Raw genomic sequence first — 23,562 nt, forward strand, 5'->3', positions numbered from 1 at the left:
AATTAAAACTAAAACAACACAAAAAAAATGCATACTTCATACCAATAAATAAATGTTTGGCATATTCACGACAACAAAAAAAATCTATATAAATAAATATATATTATTTTCGCTTACAATAAACGACTCTCGAACATAATATTATTTTTTTCCAACAATAAAAAAACAAAAAACAAAATGTAATAAGTTTTTAAACATGCCGTTATATAAAAGAAATAAATTACTAAAAATAAAATAACCATTGACATGGTGAAAATAATCTAAAAACCTATTAAGTAATTTTATTTGTTGTTATCAATTCCAGTTAAACAATTTAACATAGGCCTTACTGAAGGCTTTGAAGATACAGCCAACATGTTTTCGTTTTTCGAATGAATATAGACAAAAAGGCAAAATTATTAAATTATTTTTAACAAAGCCATGTTGAGTTGACTGTTCCAAATTATAGATTTACAATTAAAAGATAGTAATTTACAAATAATGGGCTTAAAATAGCTTAGGAATAACGGAGATTATTGCATTAAAAAAAAATAGTTTTGTATCTCATTTCTACAACTCTTTTTATGGATTGGCTATATGTAAGAAATTTTCCAAAGTTCTGGAAAAATTAGTGATCTGAGACATCCATTAAAAATAATGTGAAGAGAATAGGATACTCTTCTTTTTTTTAAATATAAGAAGGTACCACTTTGTTAACCATGTACATGCATATTTAAATTTAGAAAGTCGAGGACTTTCCCAAAAGTCTAAAAACGCACGCATTTACGCATTGCAGAATTAAAACTTTACTTCACTAACTTCTTCCTTTAGTTTATCGTACAAAAACTATCAAAAAGCATTATTGACTACAAAACACTACTTAGACAAACTATACGTCCATCACTTCTTTCTTTTTCAATTTGACAAAGAAACCTGTTATACAAAACATTAAATGATATTGTGCAGCAAATAAATAAATCATAGAGTAATAAAGTTCAGCATTTAGTTTAATGAAAAAAAAATCATCAATTGTCAGTTTGACATAAGTTGACTTGACTAACTTTCCAATAATGTTGCCTTAATTGGAAGGCAATTTTTTGGCAGCTAGCCAATGGTTTTAGTATACATATATTTATAATGTGCAAAGAGGGGTAAATCTGCCGAAAAATCCAGATTTGATCAAAAATAAATCAATTTATTTTGTCCCATGGAATGCAAAAAAGGGTAAATTTGTGTTTTGATAGATCTAGCTCTAGGTTTTTATTGGAGAAACTACAAATATTACACAAATTTAAGTGATAAGTCTAACTCTGGGTGATGTTGGTTTTCTTCGACTAACAGGGTTTTGGTTAGATTTACAACATTAAATGTGTCCGAGAACAAAACAAGATCCAATATATTGTGAAAGTTGATGACAATCCTATTTCAATTGAATTGGCTTATTCAACATGAGACAAAAACATGAATTGTCAAAAATTATTAATTAGTAGAGGACAAATTAGCAGGCGATAGATAGTTCCCATATGTCGGTTAAATCCAAATCGTGTTTGAATGATTGAAATGTTCTAAGGCTAGTAGGTTATGTTCTGGCTCTATTTGATCGTATTTTTCAAAATGTTTTACCTTCTGTATTAAAAAACACTTACAACAACATTATGCTATATGTATTTTTGGTCCTTCTTGCAGCTTTCTATATTCTCTCAATCTTTTAATACGTATAAAAAAAACTATTAATGCGGCATTTTAGGGAACTTTAGAACCACTACTTGCGGTTAACTGCTGCATCGATCCCAATCATTAATTATTTGGACTTTGTGGTTGCATTTCTTTTTGAAAATTAAGCTTTGAAAAAGAAAGATATCAACTATATTGTGCTAGACGTTCACATGAAAATATATATTCTGCTATCCACCAAAAGTAAAACATTAGGCAGGTTCAGACAACATTAGGGACTTCATTTGCATTCTCTGAACGTACATACATTTTTGAGCTTGGAACTCTACTCCGCTAACCTCTAGCTTCAGTTCATTGCACAAAAACTATAAAAAACATTATTGTCTGCAAAACACTCCTCAGGCAAGCTACAAATCCATTACGATTTTTATTTTTTTATTGTAGATAAATATTACTTATTTCTCTTCCAATTTCACAAGTAACCCTTTTACAAAAATGATTAAATGAAATTGTGCAGAAAATAAAAAATTCATGGGGTAATAAAGTTCAGCTTTCAGTTGAATTAAAAAACCTAATCAATTGTCATTGTGACATAAGTTCACTTGACTTGATATTTAAGGAGATTTTTATTGATTAACTTTCCAGTCAACTTTCCAATGAAGTTGCCTTGATTGGAAGTCAATTTTTTGGCAGCTGGCCAATCAAAACTTGCCTGACTTTCAAGTCCCTTATGTCGCTTTAACTTGCCCATTCATTATAAACCAAATTTTAACAATTAAAGTTCTTTTAAAATAGAAAAATTGTTCTTTTTAATGGATCACAAATTTAAAGGAATAATCTCAGCCAGTTTTTTTTTAAACATTCACATAAATTGAAAAATTCGATCGAATAGGATAGCAGATTAGGGTTGTATCTAAAAAATTCGAAAATGGGTATAAACATCACCGCCGGACTCATTATATTTTTTTTTGTATTCATTTTATTTTCTTCTTATTACCAAAATAGAATATTAAATATATGATACATTTTAAATTTAAACATAACAAAATGAACTTAACATAACTTATAATACAATTTATTTAACTAATATTAAATTATCATACTTAAGTGTTTTCCATTTGGTAAATAAGAAGAAGGTACAATCTGTTGCCAAAGAGAAGAATCAAAAGTACGAACGAAATTCAAGATATAAAAGGATTTGACATAATTTTACATTAAGAAGTGTTGAAGGATGAACACCTAAAGAGATATACATATATAAAAAAAGTACTTAAATTATTGAAGGGAAAAAAGAGTGAACTAAACATTAGATAAGAATCCTGATAACACAGAAAAACAAAATCAACCGTTTTTTGTGTTGCATGACAATTTTTTACAGTTGTTTACTAATTTGGGTGCGCTGATTTTAAATCTACTCTCAGATTTTTTGTAACAGCTCTAGTTAGTAAGATACCGCTACCGATAGTTTCTATTTATAGCGGTGTAACTTAAGTAGTTCCTTTAAAAATGTCATTATGTTTTTCTCAAGAAGGACGTGTTTAAATAACCCTGATTGTTGATATTAGAGGATATGGTCCTAAAATTTCGTTTAAATGTGTCGGACTTTGTGAAAAAGGCATACTTCTACTACTTTGGGTTTCCGTTGCCATTAAATGCTTAACCTTGGATACCAAGTCTGGTATGTTAAAGTTGTGTTGAATCTTTGCGACTGTGGGCAAACAAAAAAGACCCACTTTTAAGTACAAAGCTCCTATGATTTGGCGTGAACCATCCAACCATCCAGCTCTAAGTAAGACCAGTCTTGAGTATTAGTGATACATCAACACCACATCAACCATGTAAATCTTCGGAAAATTCAGACCAGGGCAGCGAACAAAGCGAAAACGACGGCAATGGAAGCAACAGTGATTTCGATTGCTACGGTAGTCCCCGACCACTAAATCAAGATGATCTAAATGAGTTGAGCAGGGACCTTAGACTGTCTAAAACGGCATCAAAAATTTTAGCTTCCCGATTGCAAATAAAACTGGGGTTGATAAAACAGTTCGTAAAAGCTCTAAACAAAGATGGTGAATGTTTCAACTACATTGTAAAAGTGTTTCCAAAATTGAGTAGTGAGAAAATCAAGAGTGGTATTTTCGATGGCCCACAAATCAGGCAGTTGATAGATGATGCAAATTTCATCAACCATATGACAGCTGTCGAGAAATGTGCATGGGAAGAGTTTGTTTGGGTAGTGAGGAAGTTTTTGGGTAATAAGAAGTCTGAGGACTACATTCAGCAAGTTGAGTGGTTGCTATGAGTATCAAGTTATCACAGCCATATAGACTATTTTCCTGAAAATCTCGGCGACCTAAGCGAGGACCGGGAAAGCGCTTTCACCAGGATATTCGCACTATGGAGGAAAGGTATCAGGGTTACTGGAATGAACATATAATGGCTGATTATTGATGAAGCATTCAAAATAGTTCTCCTAATACATTTCACTCAAGAAAATCCAAAAAACGAACATTTTATTCGGTAAAAATATGTTTAGTAACTTTTTTAAACTTAAATTATGTGCATTTTCAATGAAAAATCCTGTCCCTTCATAACTCCAAAACTAGAGCTGCCACATGAAAACAGCATATATTTTTGAAATCAGCGTGGAAAAACTATTCAGATTCATTTAAGAACTTTCATACAACAAACATGCTGTTTTTCAGTGTAATGTTATTGATTTCATTGAGATCAAAGCTAAAAAGCCATGTTTTATGTTTTTGTTAAACGAATGCTTCGTAATTCAAAAGGCAGTTAGCTTTAAAGTCTAGAGGAAAAAAATTTAAAATTGAATAGCATTGAACGCTGGAATAATGGCAAGGTTTCTTTCGTTACTGCGTAAAGCGTAAGCTGGTATATTGGGATTTAAAAGATAGCCACTTCTCACAAAAAATATTTTTAAAATTCTATAAAAATAAAGGTGTTTGAGAGGAAGAATACCAGAGTTTACAAACAATGGAAAGCTATGTTAATATTTTCCTTTCTTCCAAATGGTTCTAATTAAATTCTTTTGCGTTACCAAAAGAGGTTGCCAAAGTTTTTTTTAACAACCATCCCAACATACCGTATTGTAGTTTCGATTGTACTAATCCATAATAAATAGTTTCCATACATTTTCTACAACATAGTTTTTTTAAATGAAACAAAATATAAGTGGTTGAAAGTAGGCATTTCTTTAATGCTTGAGTGTGAATGTTCCAGTCCATTTTACTGTCAATGTTTATTCCAAGATATTTATACTCAACGCATTAGCTTGTATGTATATCAAATGGTAGACATTCATGAGGACACAAGCGTCCAGAGGTTTTTCTCAAAACCAACCTCTGTCTATCAACTCCTACTCTCACCTCCCCGTGGTGAACATCGGGTGCCGAGCACCTCAACTGGAGATTGGGTTCCAACCCAATTGATAAGTTATTGGGGGCAGCAAACGAGAGAGGGGGGTAGACGTGTTTCCACTAAGGCACCTCTCCTTATCCAGAATGCAGCGGAGGAATTCCCGAGATGAAATCAACGGTGGCGTCTACAGTTCCATTAAGGTTGAACTACTTAGTGAACACCTTATAGGGCTTCTTCGACATATTCGGAGCCCAGGCCTGTAAGGAGCGGTTTATCCGGCTCCCCTTCCTTGGAGTTATACTAAGGATCTGGCCATCCAGGTTGGGGGTTGTGCCGTCCGTCGAGGTGACTTCCTGGCCACGTAAAAAATACCTTTAGTTGCGAATCACCAACAAGCCTCGGATACGGACGGATTCACTGTTGACAACCCACGCCCATAAGAGGACAACGAACTTCGGATCAGTACGTGGAATGTTAGGTCCCTTAACAGACCACGTGCAGCCGAACAATTAGTGGAAGCCCTAAACTGATGCAAGGCAGATATTACCGCCATCCAAGAAGTGCGATGGGATGGACCGGGCAAACGCAAACTTAAAGACTGCGATATATACTACGGTGACTCCCACCGACAACAAAGACAGCGTCTATTTGGGTGTGGATTTGTTGTTGGAACTAGACTCAGGCAAAAAATCATGAGTTTAAACAGTGTGAGCGAGCGCACCACCACAATCCGCATCAAGGCTAAACTCGCCAACATAAGCCTAATATCAACTCGGACCACTACCTCGTTGTAGTCAAGGTAGCACTTCAGATTTCCAGACCCAAGGCAAAACAGAGAGGTGCTGGTAGAAGGTACAACGTCGAACGGATACAATCGCCAGAGACCACCAAATCCTTTTCCGACCGAGTTACAAGAAACCTCTCTCGAAGTTCTCTGCCACCAACACAATGTATTAAAAACCAGTGGCAACATTGCCAAGATGTAATCAGAGAAGCAGCCTCTGATGTGCTGGGTTTCAAACAGCCACCAACAAGGAACCCCTGGTTTGATGAGGAATGTCGGCAGGCAAATGCAGCCAAACAACAGGCACGCAAAGCGGCGCTGCATAAAAGGACGAGAGCTGCTCATGAGCTCTATGAACAGAAGAGGCGAGAGGAACGCCGACTTCTCAGAAGGAAAAAGAGAGGGCATGAGAAGCGTGTGGTCGAAGATATTGAGAGGTGTAAAAGCAGGAATGAAGTTCGAAAGTTTTATGAACAGGTGAAACGAAATTCACAGGTACATAAGCCTAGAACCGAAGGCTGCAAAGACGAAAGTGGAAACATCATAGTGGAACCGCAGTCGATGCTGAGGATATGGAAGGACCACTTCTGTAGACTGTATAACGGCGACGACGAACTGAATTCCGCTGTCAGGCAGGATGATACATTCAATATAGACGACGAAAGCCAACAATCCCGTCCTCCCGACTTAGACGAAGTAAAGATTGCCATATCTAAGTTGAAGTCTAATAAAGCCGCTGGAGCAGATGGCTTGAATGCCGAGCTCTTTAAAGCAGCTGGAGATAAGTTGGTTAGGAGCATGCACCAACTTATCTGTAAGATATGGTCGGAAGAAAGTATGCCCGATGAATGGAACCCCAGTATTGTTTGCCCGATCCTGAAAAAAGGGGACCCTCTAAACTGCCTATCGTTAACAACCTGATAGGAAAGTCCACAGTTGATCAAATATTCACATTGCTACAGATCCTGGAAAAAACCCAGGAACACTAGGCCGAATATGACAGCATCTACAGGGACGTGCTGTATAGATCCATGTCCAATCTTGGCATCCCCGCCAAACTCGTCCGTTTGTGCAGGATGACCATGGAGAATTTAAGCTGCTCCATAAAGGTTGGAGACAACTTAACAGAACCTTTCGATGTCAAAAAAGGTTTTAGACAAGGTGATGCGCTGTCATGTGATTTTTTTTAACATCGTGCTTGAAACAATAGTGCAGAGCTCACACGTCAACGCTAGAGGCACTATCTTTCAAAAGTATGTCCAATTACTTACTGGCATATGCTGATGACATTGACATAATCGGAAGAACTCAGCGTGATGTCAATGGGGCTTTTGTGAGTATTGAGGCAGAGGCGGCAAAAATGGGTTTAACGGTTAATGAGGGCAAAACAAAGTACATACTGTCGTCAAGAAAGGACATACAACACCGACGTCTTGGTCAAATTGTCACAATCGACAGACGTAACTTTGAGGTAGTCAAGGACTTCGTCTAGGCTCCTCTGTAAACGCAGAAAACAACACCAGCGCTGAGATCAAACGAAGAATAACTCCTGCTAACCGTTCTTTGGACTAAGAAAGCAATTGAGTTTTAAAGTCCTCTCTCGAGGGACCAAAGTGTTGCTATATAAGACCCTTATCATCCCCGTCCTGCTATATGGTGCAGAAGCATGGACTATGACAAAAGCGGATGAAAGCACCTTGGGTCGTTTCGAGAGAAAAGTTCTTCGTGTGATCTACGGTCCCGTATGCATCTAAGGGGAGTGTAGGAGAAGATGGAACGACGAGCTGTACAGTGACTTGGACTTAGCCAAAAGTGTAAAAGTCCAACGACTAAGATGGCTGGGTCACGAAGAGCGCATGGAAACCAATGCTCTGGCCCGGAAAGTCTTCGAATCCACACCCACAGGACAGCGCAGTAGAGGGTGAGGCCCCTAGTTCACACAGGACTGTAGCGCCACCTTAAGTAAGTATTAACTTGTACAATAAGCGATATTACTTAGTGGGATCTTTTTGCAGTCATAATTATGCTGAACAAGAAGAGAAAGGCTTAAATCTACAGCAAGTCAAAAACATAATTCTTGTTTTCTCACTAGTAACGAGTTTTTGTATGCCAAACCAATGTTTTATTAAGTACGTCGCAACTCATCACATTCAGTTAATTTGTTTTTTAATATAATTTTACTCAAGAAGAAAACGATTTGAGCCAAATTTAATTAAGCATTGAGAAAATTTAAACATCATTTGCAAATACGTTTATTGCGAAACATTAAAAAACTTGCAAAGGCCACAAGGAATTCTCTCCAACTTTTTCAAAAACATTAATAATTTGGATGAAATGGATAATTTAAAAAAATGAAACCGATTAAATACGGTTACAATACCATGTTCATGAATAAAATAGAAGTATTCAAATTCTGAGACCCCATAAAAAGCACTATTGCAAGAACAGTTGAATTTCAATTTTCCAAAGAAGAAACTAAAATAAATTTAGTTTTAACACGTACTTCCAACTGATTTGCGTCAGAAATCAATTTTAAAAGGCGGAGTGTCTTAATTTTTAGCATTAAGAAATCTCATTCATATGCCAAAGTTCAATTTACAAGAAACAATGCAAAAGTATAAGCGTTTCTAGATTTTGTCGCTGGGAAAAATTTCGATTAACATTTTATTTACGATGACTCTAAGTAAGGTTTAAATACCAAAACAACAACTTGATTGATCCATCACAAGGCTAAAATTACATGCTTGGGTGCCAATGCCAACCGAGCATCATATTCCTTAGTTAGTTGATCGTTTTGAGTAGAAAAGTTGATTTTGAAATGTATTTAAATAGGTTAAATTTGATTAAGTTTATGTTTGTTTAGTAGCGGGAGAAGCAGTGAGTTATCTGGATGAATATTTGTATCTAGGAGTTTTTGGTGGGATGTTGTTTGCAAAGTGTGTTCTTGTTAATGGGCATCTTTGAAGAACATGGTCTAAGGTTTGAGTTTCCTGACAGAAGCTGCAAAGTGGTGTAGGTTCGTTTTTATAAAGATAAACTTTGTTGAACAAGGTATGACCTAGCCTTATCCGAGAGAGCTGCACTGATTGTAATCGGTTCAATGACTCGTTGTAGGTCACTTGTCCTAAGGTTGTCTTATGTTGTCTTAAAAAGGAATGGGAGTTATTCCAACGTATTTCTGCTTCTCGTCGTATATTGTCAGAGACAATTTTGAACATTGAAGATGCAAACGGGGGTGTTATATATTCCAAAGGCATTTTGATGGTTTCACGAGCTGCAAAGTCTGCCTTTTCGTTTCCTGGGATTCCTGTGTGTCCTGGGGACCATATTAAGTGAATTCTAGGGAAGTTGGAGCGGATAATTGAACGTAGAAGATGAAATATTGGTGTTTTGTTTTTGTTGTTGAGTATTTTGCGTATTGCACTCAAAGAGTCACTGCAAATAGCGGTTGTATCTGTTGGCAATTTGGAATGCTTCAACCAATGCCATTACCTCTCCAACAAAAGGACTTTGGTTTGGGGTTGTAAGTTTTTGTGAGAGGATCTTGTCACATTTATTGTCGTATCTATATACACAATAACTTGTTGTTTCTTCTGCTGTCGAGGCGTCTGTGTATAGTATGCAATTAAATTGTCCTGTAGTTATTTTTTCAGCAATTTTTTTTCTGTAGATGAGGTGTTCGTTCCTTCAGCATTTTGGCTAGAGATATGTCAATGGTGCTTTTTGGGAAAATCCAAGGTGTTGAATCGACGTCGTAATTAACTATTTCTGGTATAGTGATATTAGTAAATGTGAGGTATCGGATAGAATTATAGAGTGCACTTTTTATTTTCGTTTTTTTGGAAACTGTGCAACCAGATCTGCATATTTCGTGTAGCGGATGTTTGCAGTCTATGAGGCTTTGTATAACAATTTTGGTTTGTGTAATTTGTTTCGTTTCTAAAAAAATGGTGTGTTTGTTTCTGCCAATAAAGCATCAATAGGTGTAGATGGTAGAGCTCCAATAGACTTTCGTAGTAGTGCATTCATTTTGATTTGGATCATCTGATCGTTCCCTTTTGTCCAGTGTGAATAGATAGAAGGCTATGTTGTGTGGCACCCCGTATGAGGGCTTGTGCTATATTTATAGATGTGTTCTGGTGCGGTCCTTTGTGTTTTTGGCAGATAATTTTGAGTAGATTCAAGGATTTGTTGAGCTTGTCAGCTACAAACTTCGCGTGTGCATGCCATTTCCAAGTTTTCGAGCAAATCAGACCAAGAATTCTTAATTTTTCTTTAAGGGGAAAAGCAGAGTTGTTAAGATTGATAATTCTGTTCGGACAAGATCTTTTTCTGCATATATGCAGAACTTCCATTTTTTCAATAGGTAGTTTAGCTCCAGTATTTGTGCACCAAGTTTGTGCTTTCTGTATAATTTGATTGAGCGCATGGGCAACTTCTTCTGGGCTACCAGAACTTAAAACGAAAATGTTGTCGGCGAATGTTAAAGTTGATTTGATTTGTGGATCACCATCAGTGTTCAATTCATTTAAAAGCGAATTTACGTAAGTATTGTACAACATTGTTGAAATTGGAGATCCTTGTGGAACACCGTTTTCGATTGTGTTGTCTAATGAACAGTAGCCATTGACACGTACCTTTATTCTTCTGTTAGACATGAAGGAATAGATCACCTTCAAATAGTTTGAATGGATTCCCCAGTCGTGGAGTTGTTGTATTACTCCAAAATAAGTTACTTTTTCAAAAGCCTTTTCTAAGTCCATGGACAAGAGGACCGAATGGTCTCTGTATGTACTGCTTGGTCAAGCATATGCAGCAAAGTATGTGTGCCTCTACATGGTCTAAAACCGTGTTGTCCACTGTTGAGACATTTTTCAAGTGTCCATTTGAGTCTATTACCAATTATTTTTTCAAATAATTTGGATAGAATGGAGAGGAGAAAAATTGGGCGGTAATTTTCGATGGCTTGTGAGTCCGTGTTTGGTTTTGGTATAGGGATCAGAATAGCTTTTTTCCATTCATGCGGGAATGTACCGTTTTTCAAAATATTATTATATAGGTTGACCAACCTTGCCATGACCTCAGCTGGCAAATTTTTTAACATCTTAAATGTTATTTTATCAGAACCAGGCGTGGAGCCTTTGGTAGAACGTAGTGATTCTATAAGCTCTGTTAGAGTAATAGCTGGACTCAAAGCGGTTGAAGAAAAGTCCATTGAAAACGTGTTTTTTTGATGTAGGATATTATGGGAGAAATTTATATCGGAACTGTGCTCAGCCCATTTGTTTGCAAAGAGTTGTGCGATCTCGCTTTGATCAGTTACTAATGTTGAAGCTTGTTTGACGGAGGTGATGCTACACCGAGAGTGATTTCCGTTTATAATTTTAACTCTATTCCAAAGAGTTTTGGAATCCATATTTGGATTGATGGACGCCAAGAAATTTGTCCATGCGTCTCTTTTAGCTATACGCACTATTTGTTTGATTTTTGCAGCCAAACGTCTATATGAAATAATATTAGTGGAATTGGGATTGCTTTTTAGAGCGCTTCTTTTCTCTAGGGTGAGATTTTTTATTTGCATGTTAAACCAAATAGGTTGTTTGTCGTTGCATGGTGGGTGAGAAGAGGGAATTGAAGTGGCTGCAGATTGTCTAATTATTTTTCTTAAGTTTGCTGCTTCTTTGTTAATGTTTTCAGACCTAGGCACAACGCTTGAAATTTGGCCTGCATTTTGTGAAAATTTGAGCCAGTCAGCTTTTGTTTCTACGAAGCGGGATTGAAATTTTTTTCTAAGGGTGTACGGTGATCCTGTATCAATTATTATTGGAAAGTGGTCACTACCTTCCAACGAGTTATGGGTTTTCCAAGTGGCATCAGTTGCAATTGATGGTGATACAATTGTCAAGTCAATGGCAGTAAGTGTGTTTCTTGTAGAGAAATGCGTTGGTGACCCATCGTTCAACAGAACTAAGTCAGAACTTTGTAACCATTCAGCTACAATTGTTCCCGCACTATTGGTATGTGGGGAGCCCCACATTAAGTTATTGGCATTAAAGTCACCTAATACAATGCTTTGTGGAAGGTGGTTTGTGGCTAGACCAAGATACTCTTGCTGTGATACGATTTCATCAGATTGTCTGTAGATATTTTGCAGCGTTAGAGGGTTAGGTAGGTTAATTTTCAGAGTTTGGGTAAGTATTCCACTTGTGTACGTATGAGGTATATTTGATTTTATGAGAATAGCTGTGCCATCTTTATTTCGCTCGTGTGGCTTATTATTAAAGTAAGCAATGTAGTTTTTGTATTTTGATGGTGCTTTTTCTACAAGAACTTTAGTTTCTTGTAGAGCGATTACTTCGCGATTATATTTTTGAATAAGAATATCCAAGTGTGGAAGATTATTGAAATATCCTTGGATATTCCATTGAAGAATTTTTATATTAAGTTTCTTGTTCATATTGGTTGTTGGATTATTATTTTTTTGAAATGTATTCGTTGTTGGCAAAATTTGTTGTTGGTCAATTATTGATGGCCTTGGGCTTCTCTGACCGGAGGGGGGCATGGGGGCTGTGCGCCTGGAGTCCCTGTCCTCTCCCCTGTCAGAGATGTCCACGACCTCCTATACGGAAAAAGAGTTGAATTATTATTCATTGTCATCTGTATCTGATGTAGATATAAAATATGATTCTTTTTGTATTAAATTGTTTGATATAATTGAAATTGGAGAATTTTGTGTGCCTCGGATGTAGGCATTTTTGGTGGTTTTGGGGATGAATTTCTTTGGACGGTTGTTTTGTAGTTGTTGGTGGATGTATTAATGTTGTGATTGTCTTTTGCTTTATTAGCATCTAGATAATGAGTTTCTATAGACGGAAGAGTTTTTTCAGAAATCTTGAGACTTTCTCTGGCTCTTAATGAGTACGTTTGGGTTCTTAAGATTGGTTGAGTTGGGTACATTTGACTATAAGTGCGTTTAGCTTCTCCCATACTGCACTTGTTTCTGGTTTTGATTGTTAAGATCTCCTTGTTTTGGAGATATTTTGGACAGGTTTTGGATGAAGAAGGGTGGGCTTCAGAGCAATTGGCACACATAGTTCGAGTGCATTCGGTGGGTTCATGAGGTGGTAGGCTGCAAACTTCACATTGTTTGCTATTATTACATCTCTTTGCTGTGTGTCCCAAAATCTGACAACTCTTACATCTCATGGGGTTGGGGATATACTCCAGAACTTTTGTTTTATACCAAGCTATATCGATTGTCGGAGGATATTGATAGCGATCGAAAGTGAAAAGCATAAGTCCCGAAGGACGTAGGCCGCTTTCGGTATTTTTTGGAATTTATATACCTCGATTACACCTTGAGGTTTTAATTTACTTATTATTTCTTCTTCTTTAATGTTAATTAAACAAGGTGCATACACAACTCCTTTTGAGGAATTTAGATTGGCATGAAGTTTCACTGTTACAGGGATCTGGCCAAGATTAGAAATTCTAAGGAATTTATCTGCGATTGACTGTGATTTGGTGAGGATCAAAATATTCCCATCTCTAAGCTGGGAGATATTTTCATAGTCCTTACTCACAGCGTCAATTGCTTTGTTAAGGATAAACACACTTATTGATGACAGGGGTTGTTGTTCTTCTTTAGGAGAGATTATAATAAATTTAGGGTTCTTAAGGTTTGAAATGTCTGGAAGTAGAGGGAAATCAGTTAGCGAAGAGTTTTTTATTCTTTTTGCACTGGGCTCCGAATTCGGGGGCTCCGCCAACAAATCGAATCTATTCCCGGTTTTTTTTCTTCCTGGCCCCGGGGCCATTTTAATTGATATGGAAATTTAACCTCGCACCAAAAATTAAAGCACGCGGTGTCAAAGAAAGTTTATAAGCCCTGTGAAGGGAAAGAGGCAGATGTATATATCAGAAAAGAAAAAAGGTTAGAGATAACCACTGCACTAGGAAAGTCAACACAAGTGAACGCTGTGAAAGCTAGACGGTGACTATTCCTTTATTTGTGGCATTTAGTCTATGTTTGATTCAAATTAATTAAAAATGTTATGGATTTTTATATGCGAGTACTTTTTCTTTGTGAGCCAATTTATCAATATTGAATGTTTCCGTTAATAATAAAAATGATAATCGTTAATAAGATAAATCATTCCAAATTTAAATTATGAATTTAATGTATTTGAGTTTTTATCACATTTAAAAACAAATATTGTTTTGTGACTTATAATTATATTGTGTTCTTATATAAAAAAATACTAATTCCAAAGCTTGTTGATATTATCGTTCTTACAATCTATAAGTTCTCGATACTCCATATAAAGACGTTGCCATTTTGGATGTAGTTTGAGAACATTTAGGACAGTATCTAAAAGATGTTTTTTAGGAATTCCCTGTAACCGAAAAAAATATATGTATAAGTCAATTATTAAAGAATTCAAAAATAAAAATGAAAACTTGCCAAAATTTGAAGATCTTCTTCACTCGATTGTGCACAATTTGTACCCAACAATTCATCGAGAAGTAATCTTATTTGTTTTTCTACACCGTGTGTTGCCAGATGATATGCCAACGAAGAATACCAATGTTGCATTTCTTTTGGCGAATTAACAACTTCACAAAGCTTTATCTGGTTTTCTATGAAAAGCAGTTTAGCTCCTGATTGCCAGTCATCTTTGTTCCTATAATACATTTTATAAATAGTGTAAGTATAATATTAACATCAAATTGAATGATGAACTTACATCTCTGAAGAATTAGGAGTGTAATTATTTGATGAGGATTGTATAGTTGTAAGAGGATAAGATCGGAAGTTCTTTTGAAAATCTTTTGGTATTGCTGTCCTTAAGCCATGCCGTATTGCGGGATCCTTGGAGTTTAATACCATCCAGCATTCCATGCTGCTTGAATATGTATACGAATTTCCATTGGAAAACAAGACAAAAGGAACTCCATTTTCTGTGATGCTGAATTGAACAACTTGATCGTGTTTTCCAAATATTTCTGTGCAGGTTGTTGAAATGACAATTTTTTTTAATGCAATATCCCATATTCGAAGTAAACCGCATTCTGTTATCACGCCAACCAAATTTCCAAGGGGGCACTAGTTAAGATATACAAATGTTCATAAAAAGAAACTCTTCGTCCAAAGCATAAGATTTTAGCCGTAATTGATTAGCTTCGGCTTGTAATAGAAAATTTCACTTACAAAAGCACACTGGACTGCGGTGGAAGCTAAGTTTATTATGGGAAACACCGTATTGCCTGTATTTAGTGAAAGTATCCGTAGAGTTCCATCAACACTGCACACTATCAAGTACTTTGAAGATAAACAAGATGACGCGATATGTGATCCTTAAAATAAACCAAAATTAAAATTTATCGAAAAATCAATGATAAAATCAACCTACCAACAAATATTTCCCAAATTTTTTCATTACCATTGACAGCCCAGCATATAACTTTAGTTAGAGGACCCATTGATGTTGTAAGAGCTCCATTTTGCACGTGCACTCTATAATCTTGAGCCGATTTATTAAGTTCATTTTTATTTGGATGTGAACCAGGACCATTGCAAATGGCAGATTTGGGGTTTAAATTGGACGATGTTGAGACAGCTGGAAACGATTTCAGCACAGTTTGACTAGCATGCGAAGGAGATATTGCTAGTGTACTTTTTGTTAATCGATTATCTAAACGTCTGTTTTATTTTTTAAGCAAAAAATGTGTTAGTTTTCTTAGACAAAAACATTAAAACCTTAACAGTTACTTACGTTTGCTCGGCTTCTGTTATAATTGGTTTCATTACTGAAGTATCCGTATAGCTGATAAATTGCTTCTCGTCAATTACAATGGCATCATTTTTAGGACGGGAACTGCTGTTTATAACTGCTGCTGGTACTTCCCTATTTAATATTTAAAAAAAATTAAATATTTATTTAAATTTAACTTAAAATAGCAAGAATCGTTCGAGATTTAACAAGACTCTGTGGTTGGTTTATTTCTTACCCTGGTTCCTGATTTAGGGGAATGAAAACAGGAGTGATTCTTCGTTTTCCATCTTTTGTTCGAGTTTCAGTTTGTTTGTTGATGGCCTTAGCTTGGTAGATCGTCCCAGCAGAGTTTGATGTTATATTACGATTCATCGTTTCTTTAACAGTTTCTGATTTAAGGTCGATCGGAAAAGATGGCGGAAAAACTTGTTCCGGTACTGCATTTAGTAGTTCAGCATTTTCAATAAGTGTATCCCTAGCCGAAGTGGTTGTTTCAAAAGATGTTCCTTTTCCGTAGATTCTTTGATAAAGTAAATTCTAATAAAAGGAACAATTTTTAATGATTTTTAAACTTGAAAGCGTTAAAAATAGACCGATCTCTAAAATGTTATGTTTTATTACATATATATTTCTCTGTAGTCTTTTGATAAATGATGGAAGAAATTTTATTATTTTGCGAAACAAACTTACTTTATCTTCTTCCGAAAGTGATGTTCCTAGTTCCTTTTCGGAGAATTGCAAACAAGCTACAGTGCCATCTCCACTGCACGCCAGTAAAATGCACTTCTCAGCGCCCCATGATAAATCCAGGATGCTGTCTTCAAAAAGGTCATGTATAACGACTAGTGGTCGCTGCAGAGCAGTCATCCATACCGATAAAGATCGGTCGCGTGATCCAACTGCTAAGCAGCAATATTGCTGAGGTTTATTGGTTTTCGGAGCTTGCCGCTTAAGTATTGACGAATGAAAGCGCACACACGTGACAGCTTTCCGATGGCCAACAAAGTCCTTGTCACATTTCCAACCTTCACGTTCGATTATCTGAGCAGTGGGACCACCACCGTTCATGGCATGTGCTGACACCAAATATTGACCATCAGGAGACCAAGACAATCGAAGAATATGCGTGGTTCCACCACACTCTTCGAAGGGTTCTGTTATTGTATTACTACACGTCCAGTCACTGGTTTTCCAAATCTTTACACTTCGATCATCGCTTTGGGAAGCTAAAAACTTTCCCACTGGGTCCCAGGTTACACCTTTGACAAGCCCAGTGTGCCCTTTGAGCATTGCCACCATGGAGGGCAGCGCCTGGGCATCCCACACAATAATGGAATTGTCAACACTGCAACTTGCTAGCCATCGATCATGCGGAGACCAAGCTAAATCCAAGACATCTCCAGAGTGACCTCTTAAAGTTGCAATGCACTTCCAACTCTCAGGGTTTTTTGTTATACCACCCGTGCCGAAAACACCGCTTGAACCCTAAATATAAAATCGTATCGGCTTACGTGAACAACAGGACACTTCGTACACATACCTTGGCTTTTTTCCAGAGCATGACAAGTTTATCATCCGAACCAGAGGCTAGAAGTTGTCCATTCTTGGACCATCTTACACAGTTGACACACGATAAATGGCTGTCCATTTGGCACAATATTTTTGGCACTGAATCATCCAATTCAGCTTTTTCCGATAGGATCGGAAGTAGATTCCATATGACAACTCTACCAGAATCATTCCCCTGCCCACCAGTGGCAAATTTGAGGCACTCTTGGTGAATGTCAACTGAAAATATGGGCTTATCTGCAGGAAGAAAAATTTTACATAAAAAACCTTTATTAGGCATCTTTCGTTCGTCTAGGTTCTATGGGACTTGCCATCATGATGAACCCAATGGGGTTTAACAAGTTTCATCTAGAGTAATTAATTTCTGATCTTTTTTATTGAAAATAATTAAATATCAAACTTTTACAAAACTAAACAGAAACACGGGCCACGGGCCGGTTTTGGCTTTGACCTTTTTTTTGGCGTTTTGTGTTTTGACAGATTATGCTTTGGCGCGTTTTCGCATACGAATGAAATAATTCAATGAAATTGGCAAACCATAAGGTCGTACAACAACCTATTTTAATTAAGGGCTATTTTCTAGTCGTCTGCATTTAAACAGAATTTCACGAACGCTGGGCACATATGAGCAAATACTCTGGAGGTAGTTTAAAATGTCCGAAAGTGCCTTTGACCTTTTGTTAAGTAACTCATATTAGTCACAAACGATTTTGAAAGATATGGTATCTATTTCAATCACGAAAAAGGAGATTAAATGAAAGGAACTGAGAATGGAAGGTCATTCAAAACGTGGTTTTGAATAGGCATTTGATACCTTCAAGTATTATTTGAATGATTACTGTTTAGGATAACAAATCAGTTTGCAACCAAACAGCTCCTGAAAATTATTAAAACCTACTACAGTAGTGGTGAGCTGACTGTAGTCACTTTTTGGAAATTACGAGATGATTATGGTCATCTTAAAAGACCACCACATTTGATAAATTTGTGAATTTTTTTGAAAAGAATGGAAGCGTTACTGTTATCTTTCAGTCGAAAGGAATCCGAATTATTAAATTGTTGCCGTTCACATCAATTTAACGTGCTGTACACCTTATCATGGCAGACTTTGCATTTGTATCTTTAAAAACAATTGACTCCTGCTCACCTTTAACAATGCCGAAGATATGATTATTGAGTGTTAGGCACATTTATATAGATGTGCATATTTAAATAAACAAATAAGCTAATATGGAGCTTAGAAAGCACACGCGAAGAAGTGACATATTGCATCCAGACAAAAGTGACTGATGTGCTCTATAGTTGAAAGGTGTTATGGCTCCGTTTTTCTTCAAAGATGTAAATTGGAGACGGTTAAAAGTCAGTTCAAAATTATATGGCTGAATGATAGCCAATTTTGTTGACTGGCCCCTGAACGCTAGTTGCATTAAAAACCAATATTACTCAAGTTATAGCCGATATGCCACAAATTCGGCTAATTTACCACTTCTTGCAATAAGTTCTAAGTTCAAGAACTCGGAGATATAAGAAGAGCCTAACCAATAATAAATCACTTGGGTAACATTTTATGTAATATGTCGAGCTCAAGATTTTTTTTTGTAACTCACTTTGTACTTTTTTCCAAAAGTCTTTAATGTACTAGTTCCCTTATTCCGGGCACTATCATTTGGTAATGTGTAGTAGCTTTGAGGAAAAAAACAAAAACTTTGAAAGCATTCAGCGCCTTATAGAAAATGTTTTAAAATAAAAATTTTTTTGAGAAGTGACGTTTGGATAAACTTCAAAATTAAAATTTGTTTTTATCTTTTTGTAATTCTTCAGTTGATAATTTTTAATTTGTTTTAAATAAAAACTGAAATAATTATTCAATCAACATAAAATAAGCAATTACAATGGCTGAATTAAATAGCTCGGGGTCGGGACCAACTGATCGAAAAATTCGTCTAAAAAATCTTTTAGACAAGGGAAATGCGATTGGTATTATTTTTTAAGATATTTTGTTGTTTTAAGTTAAACTTAGTTAAATTAGAATAGTTTCTAAATTATAAAAAACGCGCACTCCAAATAATAATAGTTAACAAGAAAATTCATGTAATTTTCCTTTTCCTGACAAGGTTCTTTGATATGCACATCGGTTCTCCAACACAACAATAATTGTGTTGTTTCCTTTATAATCACGAGCTTCTGACCGCGACGTAGTACCCGTGACATGATGGTTAGTGGTTGGACTGTCTTGGGTTCGATCCCAGCCTGTGCCACCTAAAGTTTTACTCACGGGTACTGCCTCTTGCGAGGAATTGACAAATTCTGCAAGAGTAATTCTTTTCATGAAAAAGTACTTTCTCAAAATTAGCCGTTCGGATTCGGCTTATAAACTGTAGGTCCCCTCCATCCCTGCAATTACTCGCACATAGGAATCGTTGAGAGTTGTAAGTCATTAGGCCCTGGTTCTCTACGGACTGTTGCGCCATCTAAATTATTAATTCTGACCGCGAGTCCACTTGCTTGTTTAGATCATAGAAATCCTAATAATATTTAGCTTGCCTTGATATATGTTTGTAGTTTGAGGAAGAGCGGAGTTGAGTGTTGTATTGATTTTGGTAGCTACTTGGAACCACTTCAGTATTCAGCTGTCAATGATATTTGTGAATTCTAGTAGAACTTATGCTACTTATTTGTAGGTTCAAATGCTGAAGCCGAAGACACAGTTGAAACAATATCTGCACTCAAACAAATTATCATTGAATCCGATGAGATTATTGGAGAGGGAAATGTTGGCGATCGAACTGAGCATACTACTGAAATAGTTATGGATGCTCAGCTTCTTAAGCTTAGTCATCAGGCCGTTGCCAAAGTTCTGGAAGCTAGCACTGAGTTCAATGATGGCATATATCAAAACGCTATTGTATGATTCTATTAATATTTGTTTAAATTTTGAGACAAATTACCAACTATAATAAGTTATTTATTCAATGCAGGCTGGCCTTGTCTTCAAGGACGATTATGATAATTGGAATGCTTTGAGTGATGTAGCTATTGGAATATGCCGAACATGTAAAGTTTCAACATCAATGTTAGGATCATTTGATTTGAATGTCACCGAAACACAAAAAGTTCACAAAGAAAAACAACAAAGAAGAAAGAACAAAAATGTTAGTTCACAATTTGTGTGTTTACAATTTGAGAAATAAATTCTAAATTCGTGTTCTTTTTATTTTGTATGGATTAGAACGCAGAACAACGAGAACCTGAAGAAGTTACCAAACTAGAGAAACAAGACAAAGGAGCTAAAAAGGTTAAAATTATACACAAACAAATTGTTCGGGTATGTAAAAGCAATTTGAACATTTTTAACACAAATTCTTATGTTAGCATTTTTGTTATTTAAAAAGGCCTTTGAAGAGAACAATCGAGATCCAGTTCCATTTTATAAACTTGTCATAGATCCAAATAATTTTATGAATACAGTTGAGAATATTTTTCAAGTTTCGTTTCTCGCTCGCGATGGCATCGTTGCGATTGAAACTGGTGATGATAATCTGCCACATGTGCGTGTAACAATTAAAAATGAGAAAGATCTGGTTCAACATACAAGTCAATCTGTTTGCAGTGTTAATTTGCAACTTTGCAAAGTAAGTTTAATGTTTTCGTGTGTTGTTTTCATTCCTAAAATTACGGTTTTTTTTACATTAATTTAAAGGAAATGATAACTTTTTATGATATCAAAGAACCTATGCTTACACTCGTTAATACAATGGAACAAGATGATTGATACGGCGTTGTTATAGTTTAAGTTTTTTTTTCTAAGAATAAAATATAAAGAAATGTTTAAATCTGTTTTTTTTTTTTTATTTCCTACGTCCAGGGGTAGACTAAGAGACAATGACACCCAGGTGGTGTAGCAAACTTACACCCCTAAAAAATGCAAGAGAAAAAATATTAACAAAGATTATATTTAAAGGTGCTTTTGAGCTTTCATTGCACTGAATGTTTCGAATGTATCATTAAAATCTAAATTTTTGGTGTGCTGGATTGAAAGTATATCCAAGTTAGTAAGCCTATTTTGGCTTATTGTTGTACATAGATAAGTCTTTATGCATTTTAATTTTGAAAAGTTTCATTCAAACGCCAATGACACACTCATTAAAGAGTATGTCCAAATTTCTGAATCTTTTAAATTTATTTTTCAAGCTACTATGGGACTGATTTTCAATGTGATACTGTTATCTGTTTACAGGTAAGCATTTGAACCATAATACGGAGTTCTTCTTCCGTTCCATACAACAATATTTTCGGTTGAAGAGCTGAGAAAACTTCCATGGCCAATGAACCATTGTACAAGTCTTATCCTGGCATTCTAACATGGATCTTCTTGTTTTCTCTTCCATCATCAAACTATGATGTAAATAAGAAAACAAACTGGAATGATTTTAGAGAAAGGCTTTTAAGTTTTATAAATTTAAGATCTCCCATGGATACAATCGAGCAAATTGACCATGAAGGGGAACAATTTATTGCTGATGTGAAACAGGCCGCTGAAGAAAGTACTCCAACATTTTCTAATAGAAGAAAAAATGAAATAAAATAACCTTTAGAGATAAGAAAGTTGATAATAGAGAAAAGAAGAGCTCGAAGAAAATGGCAAACTAGTAGATTTCCAGGTGATAAAACAACATTTAACCGTATAAGCAACAATCTTAAAAAACAAATTTACAAATTCAAAAATGATTCACTCAGTACATTCCTAAGGAATTTAACGACTGATGCTTCAACCGATTTTTCGCTATGGAAAGCAGCCAAGCGCCTGAAAAGACCGCAGTTACAAAACTAACCCTTGAAATCTCAAGATGGGAAATGGATCGGTAACCCAAAAGAAAAAGCTAACCTTTTCGCTGGACATCTTGCGAATGTTTTTAAGCCATATTCATCAAATGCGGCTGAAAATAACTTACAGTTTGTTGATAAGATAGATGAAAGTGAAATACCAATTGTAAGACTTAAAGAAATAAAAAGTATGTGCTTACATCAACTACCAAATAAAAAATCACCAGGTTACGATCTAATTACTGCTCAGGTTATGAAAGAAATGCCATTGAAAGCCTTCAGAAAACTCCAATATATAATAAATGCATGCCTTAAGCAACGGTATGTCCCGCACCATTGGAAAATTGCTGAAGTAATTGTCATACCAAAGCAAGGTAAACCACCTACACAAGTGACGGCTTACAGACCAATATCGCTTATACCAATTATGGCAAAAGTTTTTGAAAAACTGCTTCTGAAAAGACTTAGCAAAATCATAGAAGAAAGAAGGTTAATCCCAAACCATGAGTTTGGCTTTAGAAATAAACATTCCACGATAGACCAAGTTCATAGAATATCGGATGTAATAGAAAAAGCATTAGAAGAAAAACAAGTATGTTCACCTATTTTCTTAGATGTTTCTCAAGCTTTTGACAAGGTTTGGCATGAGGGACTTGAGTACAAACTGCAAAATGATCTTCCCAGGCAGTACTTTGAAATATTAATATCGTACATCTCAGACCGATTGTTTAGAGTAAGGTACGATCAAGAATACTCGGAATTGAAGAAAACAGAAGCCGGTGTACCACAAGGAAGTGTCCTAGGTCCTACCCTGTATTTACTATACACAAGGGATATTCCAGTTGGCAATCACACCATAATGGCTACTATTCCAGATGATACCGCAATTTTGGTAGCCGACAAATGTGTCTCTAAGGCAGCAAAATGCCGTCGACACAGTGAGAGCTTGAACTGAAAAATGGCGTATCAAACTCAATGAAAAAAAATCAAAAAATACTACCTACTTGGTAACAACTCTGATTTATCAAACAAAAACAAAATAATGCTGTATAATCAAGTACTAAAGCCTGGGGTTGTACAAAGAAAACAAATACCGAAATCATCCAAAAATTCCAAAACAAAGTCCTTTGTGGAATAGTTAATGCACCTTGGTACATAAGAAATACCGATCTACATCGTGACTTACAAATAGAAATGGTTACAGAAGTTGTTAAAAAATACGATATATCGCACAACCAGAGACTGCAAAGTCATACTAATTCTGAAATGGAGTCCGTCTTGAATATAAGAAACCATGTTCGGAGATTAAGAGGAACCAAGTCCCATGAGCTTATGGTCTAAAAAACATGGGAAAGTATTAATTTAAACTTCCCCCAAAGTGATTGTACAAAATTAAGAAAGAAAAATCGGAAGTCGATCCTTCAAGATTGGTCCTGATGAAGAGGTGTTTTTAGTGGTTAAGAGTCCCACACTACTTGGTGTCGAATACTGCCAAGTGAAATTTCTAGCTCGGTACCTTGTCGATAAAAAATAATTTGAACATAAATAAAATGCATTTTTATAAAAATCATTATATTT

General features: G+C 35.8%; 2 protein-coding genes across 2 annotated transcripts; one reads left to right on the forward strand and one right to left on the reverse strand.

The window, feature by feature from the left end:
- Nucleotides 1–13,889: 13,889 nt before the first annotated feature.
- On the reverse strand, nt 13,890–17,630 carry LOC129947722 (protein HIRA homolog). Its single transcript, XM_056058384.1, has 10 exons — nt 17,472–17,630; nt 17,132–17,397; nt 16,282–17,076; nt 15,827–16,128; nt 15,592–15,723; nt 15,229–15,518; nt 15,027–15,172; nt 14,563–14,921; nt 14,280–14,499; nt 13,890–14,211 (listed from the first exon to the last, which is right to left on the reverse strand). Exons 1-10 carry the CDS (start codon nt 17,506–17,508, stop codon nt 14,077–14,079), a joined length of 2,682 nt encoding a protein of 893 aa, XP_055914359.1. The 5' UTR covers nt 17,509–17,630; the 3' UTR covers nt 13,890–14,076.
- A 1,287-nt stretch (nt 17,631–18,917) lies between these two features.
- On the forward strand, nt 18,918–20,996 carry LOC129946707 (EP300-interacting inhibitor of differentiation 3). Its single transcript, XM_056056990.1, has 6 exons — nt 18,918–19,137; nt 19,842–20,065; nt 20,139–20,312; nt 20,390–20,485; nt 20,553–20,792; nt 20,861–20,996. Exons 1-6 carry the CDS (start codon nt 19,053–19,055, stop codon nt 20,930–20,932), a joined length of 891 nt encoding a protein of 296 aa, XP_055912965.1. The 5' UTR covers nt 18,918–19,052; the 3' UTR covers nt 20,933–20,996.
- Nucleotides 20,997–23,562: the final 2,566 nt, after the last annotated feature.

The sequence above is a fragment of the Eupeodes corollae genome, chromosome 2 (assembly GCF_945859685.1).
Source record: "Eupeodes corollae chromosome 2, idEupCoro1.1, whole genome shotgun sequence".
Lineage (NCBI taxonomy): Eukaryota > Metazoa > Arthropoda > Insecta > Diptera > Syrphidae > Eupeodes > Eupeodes corollae.